Raw genomic sequence first — 17814 nt, forward strand, 5'->3', positions numbered from 1 at the left:
AGCCAGCGAGCCCTCAGGCACTTGCTGATTTTGCAGAGGGACAGGCCTGAGCCCTTGAGGACTTATCCGGACTTCACTTCACATAAAGTACCCTTAACTTTCATCTCTGTAACAGCCTGACACACACTGTACTGGAGGTAATACCTTTGGCTGGCTGTTCCACGAATACTCCACTGATTTAGGAATGCAATCCTACAACACTGTCAGACTGACAGCAGACAATAATGCAGCAGAACCACAGCTATCGTCATTCCATGCATTCTTCTATCTTGTCAAAACCTGGTATCTACATTACCCACAATGCAACATAATCACCAAAGGTTGTTTTGGTTTTGGTCATAATAACTAATAGACCATATTCACATGGCAGCCATTTTCACGATTGGGGTGGGAAGCTCGAATGCTGGGATAATGTTATGCTGCTTTCGGCATATAAAACTAAGAAATCGCACAAAATGTCATCATTTCACCGCTTCCCAATTGATCAGCAGCAGAAAAGATGATGGGTAGTGAACATCTGGAGGGTCTTCTCAGTTGCCGGACAATCAGGAAGTGGTGCATCACTTGAGGCAGCTTATCAGACTCCATTCAGCTAAATCTGGAGCTACAAACCATTTGTTCAAATGTTTTTTCTGCAGTCAGTGGTACATCCCCATACATTGGTTTAGTTCCCCTTTAAATCATTTACATCAGTTTTAGGATGGAGCTAAACATAATGTGCAAGAAACTGTTCTCTTTTTGTGTGAACTCCACTTTGCTCTGTTAGTTAGAAGCAGTGGTGAATCTAATTTCCCAGTTTGGTTGTTCCCTGTTTTATGTATGTACTGCAGCAGATGTGCAGGTTATTTTTTGTTCTGCTAATACAAACAGAAAAAATTGTGACTTTTGAAATGTATTTCCCAGCAAGCACGCAAGCTTTATAAATAACAGCATAAAATGCTCGAGGGGACAGGACACCTTGACACCTCCTGCCTGCCGTTATAATCTGATGCATTTGGGTCTAAGTTACTGTTCGGTTCACACTCAGTTCACAAACTTTCTTTGCGGTACACAGTGTGAAAAGTTGCAAATAACACTGCGGCTGTGATCAACACACACACACACAAACACAGAGTTCATAAAAATCCCTGTGCACCCCAGAGCTAAGATCAAACAGAAAACTCATTACCACATCAGACAAAAGCATCCATGAACTAATAGGTCAACATTTCTGTAGAAACTAAAAAAGTCAAGTGCACACTTTGAGAAGAGTCGGTACAGAAAGTCAGGGCACTTCCCCTGACTCACACTCACTGAAGACTGTAGTGAGCTAGACTGTTGGGAAAGTGCACATTGTGGGGCCTGAAGGTATTCACGCTCACACCTATGATCCCTTAAAATTCTCATTTTGTCCCCTTGAGATCAATGAAATGATTCTCTGATCAAGCATTGATGGACCGCCTGATCAAATCTCCATGGAGAGGGAGGAGAAAATAAAGGCAAGCGGATGTATGGGTGGATTCATGAGTCATGGATCAAGAGATGCAGAGATGTACAGATGGATGGAGTGATGGACAGGCAAGGCAGGATGCCAGCAACCATCCATGTATGAACGGCAAACATAGAGATCAAGCAATGACCCATACTCATACACACAACCTGAAAGGCTAAGACACACAAACACACACACACACACACACACACACACATTTATACAGCTATAATTAGGTTGCAGCTATAGAAAATGTGTTTAGCACCTGTATCGGCCTGAAATGCCAGCATACTGTGGAGAAAACTAAACACTGACACAGCAACGCAGTGCTGAAAATCTGCAAATTTCTGCAATGTATGTGCACACACATGCCATAAATCATACACTGTGTGATGTTAACACCACTTACACAGGCACAATCCCACTACAACAGCTGTAGGCGGTCTAGCAGAACCTAACACCTGCTCACAACTTGGCAATCCCGACAAAGTACCCAGACTCTAAAAACGTAAAGTAGGTTCAAGCCCCTCACACAGCTGGAGTGGGGATATACTGGTTAGACCGAGAGACTATCTAACCATTTATCCTGCTGGGTCACTAGGCTCAGAGGCTGAGAGGTTCTTAGCCCAGAGATGCTAAACACCACAAACACACACACACACACACAGAGCAAGAGAGCTGGCTAACCTCTCGCTTAATATTTACAGAGCTCTGCGGCAGTACCACAGCTGGAATGCAACGGGCAGAGCGAGCACACAGAGGGAGCCGTATCAGTTTCTGGGTCATCTAGGGCTGCTTTGCTCCGCATAAAGTCTAGACTTGGGCTGAAAAACACGCCTGCGGATGCTCTCCACTTAAACTAGATGCATAATATATTCTAAGAATGGCTGGACTGTGCCTGAGGGCCAATACATAGGCTACACAGTTATAGAAGCACAGGGTCAAAATGCACCCATGAGTGTATTCCCTTATGCAACGGCTGCTGAGAGATCACAGTTTGTCATCGAAAAATTTAAAATAAGTTTCTCTTATTTATTGCATTTTTTTTTTTTTTTTTGCACAAATCAAAGAGATGCCTGGCTTTGAATTTAGCCCGAGGCGACAATCAGTATACTAAAGAGCATAACATGGCAGCCGTACCTATGAGATCTCTCCTCACCCACCTATGTCTGTCTGGCTGTCTGGCACCTTCCCCATCGCACCTTCAGTACCTACCTGCTGTTTTAATTAACTTCATACCACAGGGAGCAATTATGCAAGGCAACATTCATCTCATTTGGAACTGCAAATTAATCTAACCTCAAGCTGCAGAAGGACAGGCACACCAGTGTGTACTGCAACCAAGGATACCAGAGTGCATTAAAGTCAGCTTTTTTTGTTTCTTTCTATAGGCATTCTCAATGGCTGTGAGCACCAAAAGACATGAAAAGCAGCAAGGAGATGACAGGAAACTTTGGGCCCTGAAGTTTTTGGTGTTGCCTCAATGCAGCTTTTAGGAGAGGGGGAAACGAGTTCATTAAGATGGACAGATAGCAGGCTGGGCATCCATCAAGGAGAAAACAATTTGCATACCTCCGTTTTCCTCGGGGAGCAGGAACAGAGAGGGAGTAAGTAGGTGGGGGGTGCTGTGCTGTGCTGTGCTGTGCTGTGCTGCGATGAGAAGAAAAGTGCAAGAGATAGCTAGAGAGATAGAGAGGATAGGGGGAAATAGAGAAGCTAAAATGAGCGAGACAGTAAAAAAAGCATGCGTGAGAAAGCGAGTGTAAGAGAAGCTAATGAGAGAACGATAACAAGCTGCATGGGGAGGTGGGGAAGGGGCCGCTGACACTCGAGATGAGAGGGAAACAGCTCAGAAAGCGGCAAGGTTGCACCTCAGGAGGTGGTGAGAGGCTGCCAAACACAGTAGGCAGCGTCAAACAGATGCACACCAGGATCTCGCATGTGACGCAACTCAATAAGCGAGGCCAGGCACCCATCGTCTACCCTAAAAAACGACTCCATCTCTGCCTCTTAATCGGATTTCCTGGATTAAGTTTCACTGTTTAAAACAATACACCAGAGTGCTCAAGTTTAATTACATCGGTTATGACTTATGGCTGTATTTTACCTTCTCACTTTTCATTTACTCTCCATTTCTATCGCTGACTTTTAAGAGTGTGTCGGGATGAAGAACTATTTATCAGGGCGAGCCAGCTAACAAGAAGCGGAGGTTTGCTGTGGCTAATAAAACTTGTTTTCGCGTGTGTGTGTGCATTCTTTTTGACATATAGGTCCCTCAGGTGGCTGTAAAACTGAAATATAAGGCTTCTGGCACGCTTCACTTCTGAACTGGACAGCTACTGGCCAAAGCTGTGCTCGCACTGAACTTCATACCAGTTTAAATGGGAGAGAGAGGGTTCCAGTTAGCGGTTTGTTGAAAATTGCGTTCCTTGACTGCTCGAAGCCGTGCCAGACCTAAACCTAAAACCAAACATCAATCTCTAACCCACTGTCAACCACAGTTACATAGACAGGGAGCAGCACATTTAGGCCAAAACCTCACAATGCAGCAGAGGCTCTCGGAGAGTGCAAGTATGTACAAACTTTTACATGAAATAACTCAAAGGACAACCAGACATCAACCTCCAACTTTCTACTTCGCTGATACTCCCAGAATGGCTCTTGAAACCATAATTGCCACCCCCGACATCGCTCGTCGCCGAGCTCCTGAGAACTGCCCCTACGTGCTGTATATCCGTGTCTGAGACACGGCTGCACATGTCACTGCACTACTGTATCCAGGCTATGTTTGCATGTGTTTCTTGTCGAGCTGACACGATAACGCCCGGCATTCGTGCGGCTCCATCACAACAGGGACATCTTTGGTGGCTAACAGGGCATGTAAATGGGCTCTCACTCCATCAGAAGCCGCCTGGAGGGCCAGAGGGACCGAGAGAGGATGGCAGGCAGCGTAGCCCCGGGGCTGCGCTACGACTGACGTGAGGAGGAGAGATCTGAGGCACGTTGTGTGCCAGAGTACCAATGCTGTAGTGGTGTATTATGGTTACAAAGTGATCACTGTGAGAAGATAGAGGAATTGTTTCTCAAAGACCCGTCTGGATGTCCAGGGGCCCTTTAAGGACCACTGTGGGACCAAAGACATAAGGTCTGACATGGCTTCACAGCTAGATCAGACAGACCCAAGAACCCTTTTGACTGAACATGTGAATCTATACAAGACAAGGCAAGACATGGGTCTTTTTTGTATGTTTTGTCAAGTTTACATTCAGGTTTTATGAATTTTCTGCTTGTTTGTTTACTCAGTTTCACATTATTTCCTTTGCGGCTCAAAAATGACTCTGCTGATTGTTGGGAAACTACGCCTGCAATAGCTCCTGCGTTATTGTGGCAATAAATTCAGCATTACGCCAATTTGTAATCCTATTTGCATGTTTAATTTCCAGACAAAACATTTTTTTTTTGTTTGTTTTCAAATTAGCTTATCGGCTCCACAATGTCTCTATGTGTCCCCTGGTAACTGAAGAAGTGGCCCCTTGTTGGGAAAAGGCTGATTTACAATATTAATATATCAGGGTTTCAGTTTGTTGTTCAGAACAACAAAATCTCGAAAGCAAAAGGCTATTCAGGGCAAAATCTTTTAAACAGAGGGCCGATATGGTCTTGGTTGCATACCTGAGAATCAGTGGTTGCAAACTGTTTCTGAAGGGAAGTGCAGCAATGATCAGGAGGACAAGGGGCTGCGACTAAAGATTACTTTCATTGTTGATTAATCTGCTGACTGGTTCAGGTACTTGAGTATTTTCTTCTTCTACCACTTTACACTTACATTTATTCGATTACTTTATTTACTTTGCAGATTCAAGTTATACAGTGTTTTATTGTGACAGGTAACCAATCGAATATTGTTGTGGGCGGGACATTGTGTGAGAGGATGCTGCATCAAAAGCCAAAGCAGCACATTTTTAAATGAGTTTATTTAAATCAGACAAATGTTGAATATCAGCCCTGGCTGATTACTGGTCTATCCCCAGATATTAGGTCTATCAAATGTCAGAAAATGGTGAATAATGTCGATCAGTGTTTCCCAAAGATCCAAGATGACGTCCTCACACGTCTTGTTTTGTCCACAACCCAATGATATCCAGACTGCTGTCACAGAGGAGTAAAGAAAGCAGAGAATATTCACATTTAAGTAGCTGGAATTATTATGACTTCTTTTTCTTAAAGAAATACTCAAACCGATGAGCCGATTACCAAAATAGTTGGAAGACTGAACAATCTAAAGATGTGCAGTATGTGTTGAGAGGTCGCAGGTGGTCATTGCCTTGTTTTCAAGGGGTCACATGAAAACTTCTGGGCACCCCACACATGTAAAGGTTTATAAAGAGGGAAGGTATTTTAAGTCCTCGCCCTCAGATAAGTGGATCCAATGCATCTTGGTATCTGAAGGGAGGACAGCACAGAGCTCCAGCATTGCTTTTTTTTTTTTGTTAACTGTTGAGCCTCCTCTCTCCTGGTCACAGGCCCATGGTGTGGCTGGAGTTACACACCGCACACCGTTAAAGCAGCTCTGTAATTAGCAGTGAGAGGGGGGGGGGGGGGGCAAATAGGGAGGCATCTGTAAACGCACCACTTTTTTTGGCATCAAGCGAACAGCATGCACTGAACAAACAGAAAGCCGGGGAGCAGCAGCAGCAGCAGCAGCAGGAGGAGCAGGAGGAGCAGGAGGAGCAGCCTCTTGCAGCAAAACACACAACTTGCAGCTTTTTAACACGCAAAACACAATTGAAAAAAGACAAAGCGGGGAATGAATTAGCAGGCGAGATGTATTCACTGCAGTTCAGTGTGTCTGTGCGTGTGGAAGAGTGAGCTGCGATGCCTCCATCAAGAGATGCATGTCAATAAAGAGGGAGAACAGCGCCCAAAAGCCGCTAAAAGGGGCCACTTCGCCAAAGTCTGAAGACATAAAGAGGGGAGGGACACACGCAGTATCACCTCGGGTACAATAGACTGTGACAGAGGGTCCACGAGACGCGGGCGAACACCAGAAACACCGACAACACTACGCACAAAAAAACGCCAAACAAGTGAAGCGACAAGCAGCCGGCTGGCAGCACCGACGCGCCTGCGAGGAGGAGAAGAAGAAGAAGAGGTTCACAAACCTGACGGAGCGAGGACACTTCTTCTTCTTCTACTGGAGCGCTGATGTCCGGAGTTAGTGTGTGTGTTGTGAGTGTGAGCGTGTGTGTCACTCAGCGCTGTTTCCTCTCCCTCTCTCCCTCCCTCTCTCTCTCTCTCCCTCTCTGCCGGAGAGATAGTGCTGATGTTTCCACTTCCTCTTTTCTTCTGCCGTCTGCTGGCTGGCTCCATGATACCAGACAGAGGGGAGCTGCTGCTGCTGCTGCTGCTGCTCACTGACTCACTGCTTCAACCAGTGGATGGTGATTTTAAATGTGATGTAAAGAAAAATTAAATCATTAGGCTATTTTTATTTTGGCAGCGCTCCAGTTGAAGAAAAGAATCCTTGATATATGAATTTAAAGGAGAAGTTCACCCAAAAAAATGAAAATTCAGTCATCATCTGATTGCCCTCATGCTGATTGAAAGTCAGATGAAGTTTCAAAAAACATTTCTGGAGCTTCACAGCAAAACAGCGTTGCAGAGTTCTCCAGAACAACTGAAGCAGATGGGGACTTGTTTTCAAATGTGAAAAAAAATGACCAAAACAGACATGAAACACGCCATACAGCTCATATGGTGTCTCGAAAAGCCCCGAGATCCCAGATTGATTTGAAAAAATAAGATATTTAAACCCTTTTTTAACCTTCAAATCTTCATTGTAGCTGCTAAGCTAATAGCGTTAGCTTTGTGGCTGCAGAAACACGACCACGCCTCGAGGGTGTGAATAACATCTTTTCAAATTTTTGGATCTCAGGACTTCAGGAGACTTGGATTACACTGGAAGAACTGCATGGAGCCATTTTATGTATTTAAATCATTTGTTTTTTCACGTTTTAAAGCAAGTCCCCAACTACCTCACTTGTTTAGGGGAATGCAATGCCGCTGTTTTCCTGTGAAGCTCCAGAAATGTTTTGTGGACTACGAAACTTCACCTGACTTTAAATCAGCACGAGGGTGAGTAGATAATGACTGAATTAATATTTTTGGGTGAACTTATCCTTTAAGGGTGACAAGAGTGATGTCACTCAGCCCCTGGTGTTTAACCTGTACATGCACATGAAGAGGAAGCACACTGACACATCGTTGTTGATCAAGAGGACTCAAGTGTGTTTTTTTAGAGCTGCAACAATAAGTCAATTAGTCATTCATTGATCACAAGAAGATTAATTGCCAATTATTTTGAGAACTGATTAACTGTTTAATTCATTTTTCAAGCAAAAATGTCAAACAATTTCTGGTTCCAGCTTCTTAAATGTAAGAATTTCTTGCTTTTCTTTGTCTTTTATGATAGAAAAATGAAGAGTCATTGGGTTTCTTTTACTTTTGGCTCGACAAATGAAGCAGTTTGAAGACGTCACTTTGGGCGCTGGGACACTGTGATGAGCATTGTTCAGTAATTGGCAGTTTAATCTACAATGCTAATAATAGTTAGTTGCAGCCCTGGTGTTGTTTTTTAGCTATAAAAAGGCTTGTTTATGCTTGTTTTGTTTAGACTTAGGCGATTAAAAATCGTATAATTTTGATAGCTGTTGAATTTAGGCAAGGTTTGTATACAAGTTTGTATAAACTTGTTCAAAAACAGGCCAATTAAAAGTTGCTTTACATTAAAACATGAAATCACAAGAAAGGCTGCACGTGTTAACTGAGCTGATTTACAAGTTAAATAGTGGAAAAATACATGTGAAGCTAAATGTCTAAATAATAATTATGCTTTTTGTTGCTTTTTAAAAAATCTGGTAAAACATGTTCAAACTGACCCTGAGCTCCCCTAGAGGACAGAAAACTTTCCTACACTGTCTGAACAAATGAATAAAGGGGATTTTCAATGAATCATATTTGAATAAACAAACAAACAATCGAGCATGTCTCTCCTCTCTCCTCATGCCGGGACACAAAGACACGACCGCCTCCCATCTTGCAGCCAGGAGGAAAAGACAAACAGGAACAATGATCTCAATAATTCATGGTTATTGAACGGTCTCTGGTCTCCGCACAGAGCTGTGTGGAGGGTGGGATTATGACCTTCTAATGTTACATTATGTTGGGAACCATTTTAATATAGCTCAGCAGCGCTATAGTCTCATTGGATGTCGTTTTACAGGACTGTATCCCACATGAGGCCACTTCCCTTTAATTCTGTCAGTGATTACAGGCTGTTTCTGATGTTAAACCCAGAGTGTGTGTGTTTATGAGTGGAAAAAAGAGAGGGACTGGTGTGTAGCAGACAGTCCTGCAGCTCATCCTTGTCTCCACTCAGCAGGAGCAGCAGGAGGAGGATTAACACAGAGGCCCTGTCCGTCCTGATAAATAATCTGGAGCGACACACCCGGCAGAAATCTCCCTTTCTCCCCTCTCTCCGTTGGTTTTGCTCTCTTTAAAAAAATATATAAAAATAAACGAGCTTCTGTGTATTTAAAAGTCAGCCTACGTCCTCTATTAAGTTGTTCATTTGACTACACACATGAGCTGAGGAGGGAAGCTGATCCAACATTAACAGAAAGAAAACTGATTATTTTATTCAGTGTGGCAACTATTTAATGGAGCAGGACTCAAGTGTTTCATAATCCAAACTCCAGAAATGTTTTGTGTACCTCAATACTTTTCATCAGCATGGGAGTGAGTAGATAGTGACTCAATTCTCATTTTGGGGTGAATTTGTCCTTTAATTTCCTTTTTTTTTATTAGGGCACATGGGAAAACAAAATACACTTCTCTATTTTCCTTTACTCTGTTCCCATCATTAAGTTATGGTGACTTTTGCATCCCCAACTTCAGCTTCAAAGTGGTCAAAACTACATCAGAGAGCTCACAGAAGATGTAATCTTTTTATCTGAGACAGCAGAGAAGCAGTGGAGTGGGTTTAAGTCAGCCAATGTAGTTTAAAAAGCACTGCATGGTGCAGACAATAAAAGTACAGACTCACAATGCAGCACAACGTACCTCTGCATCCAATAAAGTGCAGAGTCACTCCCGTTTGCTTTTCACATGGGCTTCAGTTGTCACTTTTACCTGGTTGCGTAATGGCTTTGAACGCACCTCGCTTCACAACCGCTGGCTGAACCTCTGCCCATCTGGTGTGAAGATGATATCACACAACCAAAAAAAAAAGAAAAAACGGGGAGGGAAGCCTCGTTACTGCTTCTCTCCCTTTTGGCAAAACATAATTATTATTCATGAGTTAAGCGCAGTGCTCAAGTCATAAAGATTTAAGTAGTTTCCTGCAAATATGTTGGGCCTCTAACACAATCTGCTGCACAGTGAGTCGGCCCTGGCACTCAATCCTACCTGTCTCTTGTCCAAGAAGACAGAGTGCTTCAATAAAGACTCTCCGCTGACCACATTCCCTCTACGTGGCACTACCTCCCTCTGAGCAGCTTCTGACTGAACCTCATCTGGGAGATTCATTGTTCTACTCAGAGACTGAAAAAGTCAACGTGGAACAGACTGTTTCAATGAAGCTGATTTATCTTGGTTTATTGGTCAAAGTGCCAGAAAACGGAAGTGGGACAGAATATTAGAGAATAACTAAGCTCTCAATCAGCAACCGAAATGCTCTCATGGCTGACACTCTTTGATGGAATTGTAATTTCTCACAAACACATATGCTCCCTGCAGCATTTGAAAGCCTAAGACGCAAATCTAAATGGAAATCTAGTTTGCTTGTTCCCTGTAGGTCTGCTGTAATTGTCTCTCTGTCAGGGTCATTAAGAAGAGGGAATGTTTCTCGTTCATTTCCACGGGGATCCCTCTTCAAAATGTGCCGCCTGTGAAGGAGAGAAACACCAGACTTCATCGGCCTAAAGGGCACGTCTCGTGTGGAGCAGAGCCGCCGATCTGACGCAGTTCTGCTGGTCGAGAACCTGATTTGATGAGTCGTCAAAGGTGGCAACAGACTGTGAAATGATTTTTTTGAAAAAACACTCAAGTATCCTCGGACTGCTGGCCAGACAAGATGAGAAGAAGAAGCGTTCTTTGGCTGTTACGAAGGTCAAGGCTGAAATGCGTCGTGAACTTTTTAATGATCACATTTCTGTGTGCGGGGTTTCTCTGCACCGTCCTCAAAAGATTAAGTCTTCAACCACATGAAAGATGCTGTCACTCACATTAAGTCAACGCCAAGATTGTGCACGTTTGTTTTTGCAGCCTGGAGCCGTGCAAACATTGGAGAAAAAGAGCCATCTTTATTCTCTGAATGAGGGAACACATTCACATACATTCTTTCCCCATCTCTGTGGCTTTTTTTTCTTCAGAGCAAATAAGCATATTCCAACCTCAAATAATTCCAAATATTTATGTACAGTCTCAAGCATTCAAACATTCATGCTCGCGTGGAAGACAAATTCTAACTCCACCATCTAATTTGGACTGTTTTTTTCCAGCTCCCTGCCTTTAACACACTCTACAATCAAAGTATTTAAAGGATGTGGACAGGGATAAAAAAAAAGAAGAAATCATTCTGGAAAATACAATCTCTTAATGATACACTGTATTTGCTGACATGCTATCTTATTAGACCCAGCAAAAGATCTCATTCACCAGCAGGCTTGTTTCATATCACACTGGATTCATTACCCATGCGGCTAATGCTTTTTCACACACATTTGCACCAAGGCACACGAACACATGCTTATTTAAGCAGCTGTTCCATATGACCCTGCGCTGTGTGATCAACAGAGAGGATGTAAATGCAAGTCGTCACCCTGGAGAGGATGAAACGGCTGGGAGAAGTCATGCACAGTGGATGTACAGTTTTCAACCTGAAGAGAAAACACTTCTCTCCACACTTCACTACCGCAGATGATCTACCATTGCTGCTACTTCCAGTCTCCTCCTACTGTATGTATTTGAGTACATATACATACACAAGCACTCAATCAGAATCTGAGCAGTCACTGGTTTTGGAGGATTTGTGCTTTCTTTTGCTTTTTCTCTTCTTCTTGTCTTTCTTCTTTTTGTCCTTCCTCTTTTTCCTTTTCTTGCTGCGATGGTGGTCGGAGGAGGAAGAGGAGGAGGAGGAGCTGGAGCTGTCTGAATCGGAAGAGGTGGCGTCCTGAAGCAGCTGCTGCAGCTGCTGGATCCTAGAAACGGGAAGGACAAGAGGAGAAGGTGGGGATTAGAGTCAAGTGCAGAAGGACAGGAACACACAACCGATGTGGACTCAGATGCGCGGGGTTGGCAAGCATCTGAAGTGTCCTTGAGGAAGAAACTATCGTTGTCCTAGTGGCAGCATTTCCGGCCTGTGGAGTTCGCCAAGTGCCCACTTGTGTTACATATTGCAAGTACTTGCCAACAGAGGTCCAAGTGCGTGTTTAAAACTGCAGCGTGTGAAGGATCTATAAGAACATGCCGGGACACGCCTGGATAATGGGGTCATCCTGTCGCTTCAATTCAAGGCTCGAGCTCAGATGACTTTTAAAATTTTTATTACCAACAAGTGTTAAACAAAGTAAGAATAATTGCTCTCATTAATTCACACTTATTTATTAGAGTAAATGACCCTGTACACTCTGGATGGGTTTAACTTGCAAAGAGACAAGTCATCTGCTGAATGGCTCAACAACTACAGTTGACTCCAGCTGCTCCCTAACTAGACTAAAGACTAAAACATCAGCACATCTCAGAATGAGGGAGGAAGCACCACACTGCTCAATGAAATATGAAACATTTGTCAGAAAGGAAGGGAAAACCTAGATATCTGACATGCTGTATTAGAAACCACTGGAGTCCTCCCACTTTAATTAGCTCAGAGAAGTGAGCTGGCACTCAGAGAGCAACGATATCAGAAATGTACAATTTTGGAAGACATCGGCCCTGAAAGTGTTTCTCAGAGAAAAGGTTGGCATGCTCTTCTTGTAAAGTGTCCATCAGGCCTCATTATAGTGGGGCTGATCTGACAGAGCAGGGGGATCACCTCAACATTCAGGATGTCACTTTAATCCTTACCAATAGCCCTTAAAGTGAACTTCATCATGAAAGCACTTCATAACCTACAGTTAATTATTAAAAAATATTATCCCTTAGCTGAACATCTTTGGGAATTAAAGTTGTAACTACAGCTGCAACGATGAGTCAGTTAATTGATAGAAAATAAGTCGCAAACTATTTTGATAATCGAGTATTCCTTTCAGTCTTTTCTCCAGCAAATATATCCAACATTTGCTGGTGCCAGTTTAATTGATAATAAAAATTAAAATGAGTTGCAGCCTTATTCATCAGGTATCACATTCACAATGTCAAATGATGTCATTTTCTACTAAAGCCCCAGGCTGTAATAACCAGTGAACAAGGGGAGCCAGCACACACATACACCATATCAGACTATAAACACATCAACAATCAATCAGTAATAATAATTAAAAAAAAGATCTACTTAATTAGATAAACAATGAATATCAAAATATGTGGGGTGCCGGTGAAAATAGTAGAAATAGCTAAATTAGCCTCAAAGATTAGATGGGCAATGCAAAATTTGACATTTTTGGCATGTAGATCAGAGTAATCATTTTTAACTAGGAGTACCTTGAACTTTCGATGAATATAGGTGCACATATTTTTTATATAACTAGCTAATTTCTACATGTTTTGTCATGAAATGTTTTATCCATTACCATGTTAAGATAAGAGACTACTATCATAACAACAACTTGAGAAACAATATGTAATATGTAATTGAAAGCAAGCTTGCAGGGAGAGGTTGGACTGTTTCACTTCCCTTTCAAAGAAGATGCCAAAATTAATGTGGCAGAGACACGCCACCAAGACTTCAAAGCGCCACTGGCCTTTGAATAACCTTTTTGTAATGCATGCAAAAACACACACCAGTGTACATGTGCTGCTGGTCTGCATGCACACACACACACATACCTACAGTGAGCCTTCATAGTCGGCAAGCCTCAACTCAAACATCCTGGTGTCAAACACTATTTGTTAGACAGCGGTACAGAGAACCAGCCACCATGAGAGAATTTCCAGGTCATTTAAGATTGTCGCACTCCGCTGAAGAGAGACAGTCAAAAACTGCATGTTCTCAAGTGTTTGAGCAAACTGTCTTGAGAGCAGCCTCAAAACTGCCTTTTTTTCTGGCCTTTCAAAAGATTTAGGTTGAAAACGCTGGCACCTCTTCAGGAAAAATTACTTGAAAGGATCTGAAAAACATGAATGTATCACATAAAAAATGTATGTACCTGGTTTCTTTTTCATTTCTTTTGTTTTCCCGAATGATGTCGTACATCGGGTCTTCATGAGCCTAAAAGGATAAAGCACAGTCTGTCATTATCTACTATGAAGAAAAATCATCCCTACTTACAGTGCGAGTTGATGCTATCCCCACTCAACACATTCCAACCATTGTACTGATTCTAGCGTTATGTCAGCATCTTTTAAAAACCTCCCTGTGACAATACAACGGTAGGAAAATATGATTCAGTTGCATTTATGGTAATCATTGCAGGGGCTGCGTGTCCCCGCAGTAGGTATTGTTCCATTACAGGCACAGTGGAACCGGCTGTGTGAATGAGTCTGCTGCCCACATGTTCCTCAGTGTAAACTAAATGTGTCCCGACTCTGTTGTTAACCTCAGCAGAAGGTCCCAGACGCAAACTTGTCTCTGTCACAGCCGCTTGACCTCACCACAGCCCAACCCTACATTCTTTAACTGTAGACTATTACTTGATATCTTCTCTAAATAACTCTGGGTGGGCTCGGTTTTTTCTGGGCGGTGAAGAAACTCACCACTCTGAACTGCTCCAGTTTCTGGTTGCCTTTGATGAAGAACGGACACTCCTTGTCTCCTGTCCTGTGGCCGTAGCGTTTGCATCTCCAACCTGCAGCAAAGGAGAACAAACGTAAACCCTAACCTTGAGAACAGTAGTTTGACAAAATAATCTTAACTCAAGGTCACCTTACGGGCTCTTTCTCAAGCTTTCAACAACTTTTCATGACCTTTATCTTGCAAACAGAGGATGTTCAGTTGTCACAGAGTAAATGGTAGGGATGGAAAAGGAGAGCCTGTTCCAATCAGAGGCCTCCAAATGTATCTATTCCTTTTATCAACGCTGGCATGTTTTTCTAACAGTCAAAAATTGAAAAAACTGGTAACTTGCAACAAGGAAACATGGCACATATCACATGCATGCCTTTAAACCTCAACTGTGTTCACTCAGAGAAATTAAACAGTTGCAGTTTTTCCGTGCAGAAAACTGATCAGGAATTGATGAATTGGACTAATAAGCAGAATCAATGGCATTGATATCTATAAAAATATTTCCTATTCCTAAATAAGAGGAGCAGTCATATATAACCATTCACTCAAATAAAGTCTTATAAGTTCTACACTTGTTGCAAACCAATCCAACTCAATGATTATTTTGTTAGGGTTTTATTCACTGTACTTGTTTTCTTCACAGGAGCCCACATGCCCCCACAAAAACATTCATTTAGGATAAAGAAAAAAAATGTTTTCTTTTGTTGTGTCATTTTAAAAAAGCCAACAGTACAAACTTGGGAGACACACGCCCTGCTCATGCGGATATGTGTAGCAAAATATGTGCCCCATAATAATAAAAGACAGACCTCCTCAGACAACTCATAAATCATCATTTGTGCTGCACTGAAAGGAAACGAAGAAGTTGTGTCAAAACTTCACACTGTTTTAATTCTCTGCAGTTGAAGTGTTGCTACCATGAACAACTTGAGAGTCTTTGTGAAGTGAGACATGAATTCTCTGTTTGTCCTCCAAAAGAACTAGTGCGCACAAGTGTTTGCTTTTTCATGTCCATATCATTCACTGTGACGTCTCTCTCTGTCCCTTCAAACAGGGTGACATATTGAAACATTTTCTCAAATGATTGAGCACAGCGAGCCACTCTCAGTTTCTGCAGAACAAATGCAAACTCGTGGACGGGGTCTGTGTTTGTGTGTGTGTGCGCTGACTCCCTGGCTGTTCAAGCAGAAAAAGGAAAAGGAGTGGGACGAAGGAAAGAATGGACACTGAATATAATGACAGTCTTTGTCTGACCAAAAAGAGAGAAGGTGGTCTCTATAACACCATTATTAATCTCTCGGCCTTCATGTTCGTCAGAGAAACAATAGATGTGGTGTTAATTGTGAAGTTCTTGCGGTTACATCTATCACCCGAGAAGACTGCTGTCCACACATGGTGGAGGTTTACTCCCACCTACAGTTCTTGAACTATAAGTGCCGCTGTTACTTTTATAACTGATAATATACTTTAACACCTAAAAGTTGCCTTTTTCTCTCATAGAATAAATGCAACTTTTTGGACAAGTGAAATATCCAAATTGCAGGAGCTGCTTTTTTTGATAAAGGTAAAATGTGTCACAACATACCATTTATATTTTTTGGGGGGGCTTTTTCATGGCTTTATTGATAGGACCTGTCACAAGAATGACAGGAAACAGGATGAGAGGGGAAACATGAAGCAAGGTCCAATGTTTGGATTCAATCCAGACAGCCTCTGCACATGAGGTACACGCTCTACCAACTGAGCTACCCGGGCACCCACAACATGCCATTATAAATGAAGCATTGTGGTGCTACAGAGGTACCCTAGCCTACAAATTGTACTCTCCAGATGTAAGGGAGCATGCCTGTTTGGTACAGACTCCAGAAGAAATCACATCATCAACATTTGTATACTTTCTTCTGTGAAAATGTAATGTAATGTAAAAATGACCATTCCCCCTAAAATCGTAACTCGTACTGCAAATGCAACATCTGTACCAAAATAATCACCCGTATCCATTTGCTGGTTGGTTGGTTTGTCAGCAGGATTATCCAAAAACTACTTAACAGATTTCCACAAAACTTGGATGGAGGATGAGTCTCGGCCCAGAATAGAAACGATTAACTTGAGGTTTAGATCCGGATAAAAGGGACAGATCCAGGAATGTTTTTCTGTAACGCTGAGAGACAGGGCATTTCCTTGACATTTTCATACATTTTTCAGTGAATAATGCATGAATCATGATGGAAAAAAGTCAGGCATATTTAGGTGTTTGATATCTATGAGTGATTACGTATTCATGGATTAGGCTTGATTGAAATAAAGGGGATTGTTTGGTCTTGGCGAAGGTATGCGCTCCGCTACGTGCCATTCAAGTTTGCATATTGTTCAGCCCCAATCTACTCCTCTCTCTTGTAGGTGTGTGAAGTGTCCTGGTGGTTTGGGGAATATCCAGTGATGGACTAAATCTTTGCAGAAACAACAGTTAGCTGATATTGCTGCTGAATTAGAAGAACTGTACTCACATTGCATCACCTTCACCTCCTTCCCCAGGGGCATCCACAGCCCCTTGGTGGGGGCGTTTGCCAGGAAGGTCCTGGCCTCTTCATTTCCTGGTTCAGCAGGAATACAGTCCTCTGGTTTGTCCTCATGCTCCTGCAACAACAGCTGTCAGCTCGGAACATTTCCTGGAGCAAACAACAACTTTCCAAAACAAGCTCTTTGGCACTCAGTGAACACATTTTAGTGAGTAACTTCACCTTAATGAATCCTGGTGGAGGTTTCTCATAGCTGCACGAAAGACAGATAATACTGGCGTTAATTATTACATAATTACAGACTCTTTCAAACTTAGCTGCTATTCACAAAACTAGCTAATTAACTGCTAAGAAGAGGGTGTCACACTTGCAGTTATGAGAGAAAACACGTATGTTATATTTATAATCCATGCACAAGTTTGTAAGCTGAACTAGAGGAAGTTGTAACTAATAACACTCACAACGTCTCGACGTGTTTCAGTGTTTGGACTTGCTGGCTGAGTTTTTTCGCATGTGTTTTGAGTTTCTCCATATCCTGTCTGGAGGTCTTGTGTCTCTTGTGCTCTCGTCTCTCCTCCTTCTCTCTCGCTCGCTTTCTGTCCGACATGTCGACGAACCGTGCCCCCGAATACAAGTCATTAACTCATAAACAAGGCTGAATTCAAGGATACTGTGTGCACTGACAGTGAGAAGCGACGAGCTAACCAGCAGCTAACTAGCAAACACTTCTCTCTGCTGCTGCGCTCTACTTCCTGTGCGGAGGGATTGGTTAGTTAAAGTCCGGCGCCACCTGCAGGACATGCGCAGTAACGCAGGACGTGCTGCGGACAAACCTCTGAATACCCCACAGCAGTGCAAGCACACAATAATGTTCACCAACA

The 17814-nt window shown here is 42.7% G+C and overlaps 2 protein-coding genes across 7 annotated transcripts in view; both read right to left on the reverse strand.

Annotated features, from left to right (window-relative positions):
- elmo1 (engulfment and cell motility 1 (ced-12 homolog, C. elegans)) overlaps window positions 1-6873 on the reverse strand; it is a 117373-nt gene extending 110500 nt beyond the window's left edge. For 3 of the 6 annotated variants that reach the window (XM_084379022.1, XM_084379018.1, XM_084379019.1), the window contains exon 1: window positions 6634-6873. The gene's annotated coding sequence lies outside the window, so the exon portion shown is untranslated. Of the gene's footprint in view, window positions 1-3043; window positions 3152-6633 lie in introns of all 6 variants that reach the window. The other 3 variants (XM_084379024.1, XM_084379023.1, XM_084379021.1) reach the window with 2 other exon arrangements.
- Window positions 6874-10813: 3940 nt separating this feature from the next.
- On the reverse strand, window positions 10814-17687 carry rp9 (RP9 pre-mRNA splicing factor). Its single transcript, XM_084378657.1, has 6 exons — window positions 17395-17687; window positions 17156-17186; window positions 16922-17051; window positions 14384-14475; window positions 13837-13898; window positions 10814-11730 (listed from the first exon to the last, which is right to left on the reverse strand). Exons 1-6 carry the CDS (start codon window positions 17538-17540, stop codon window positions 11523-11525), a joined length of 669 nt encoding a protein of 222 aa, XP_084234783.1. The 5' UTR covers window positions 17541-17687; the 3' UTR covers window positions 10814-11522.
- Between the last annotated feature and the right edge of the window lie 127 nt (window positions 17688-17814).

This window comes from Pagrus pagrus (genome assembly GCF_965226575.1).
Source record: "Pagrus pagrus genome assembly, chromosome: 17".
Classification (NCBI taxonomy): domain Eukaryota; kingdom Metazoa; phylum Chordata; class Actinopteri; order Spariformes; family Sparidae; genus Pagrus; species Pagrus pagrus.

Excerpts from the sequence above, each read along its gene's own strand:
- rp9 (XM_084378657.1), bottom strand. The coding sequence starts at position 17,540 with ATGTCGGACAGAAAGCGAGCGAGAGAGAAGGAGGAGAGACGAGAGCAC. Across the intron at positions 17,187-17,394 it reads CTGAAACACGTCGAGACGTT|CTATGAGAAACCTCCACCAG; the intron begins GTGAGTGTTATT and ends TCTTTCGTGCAG. Across the intron at positions 17,052-17,155 it reads CTCCACCAGGATTCATTAAG|GAGCATGAGGACAAACCAGA; the intron begins GTGAAGTTACTC and ends CTGTTGTTGCAG.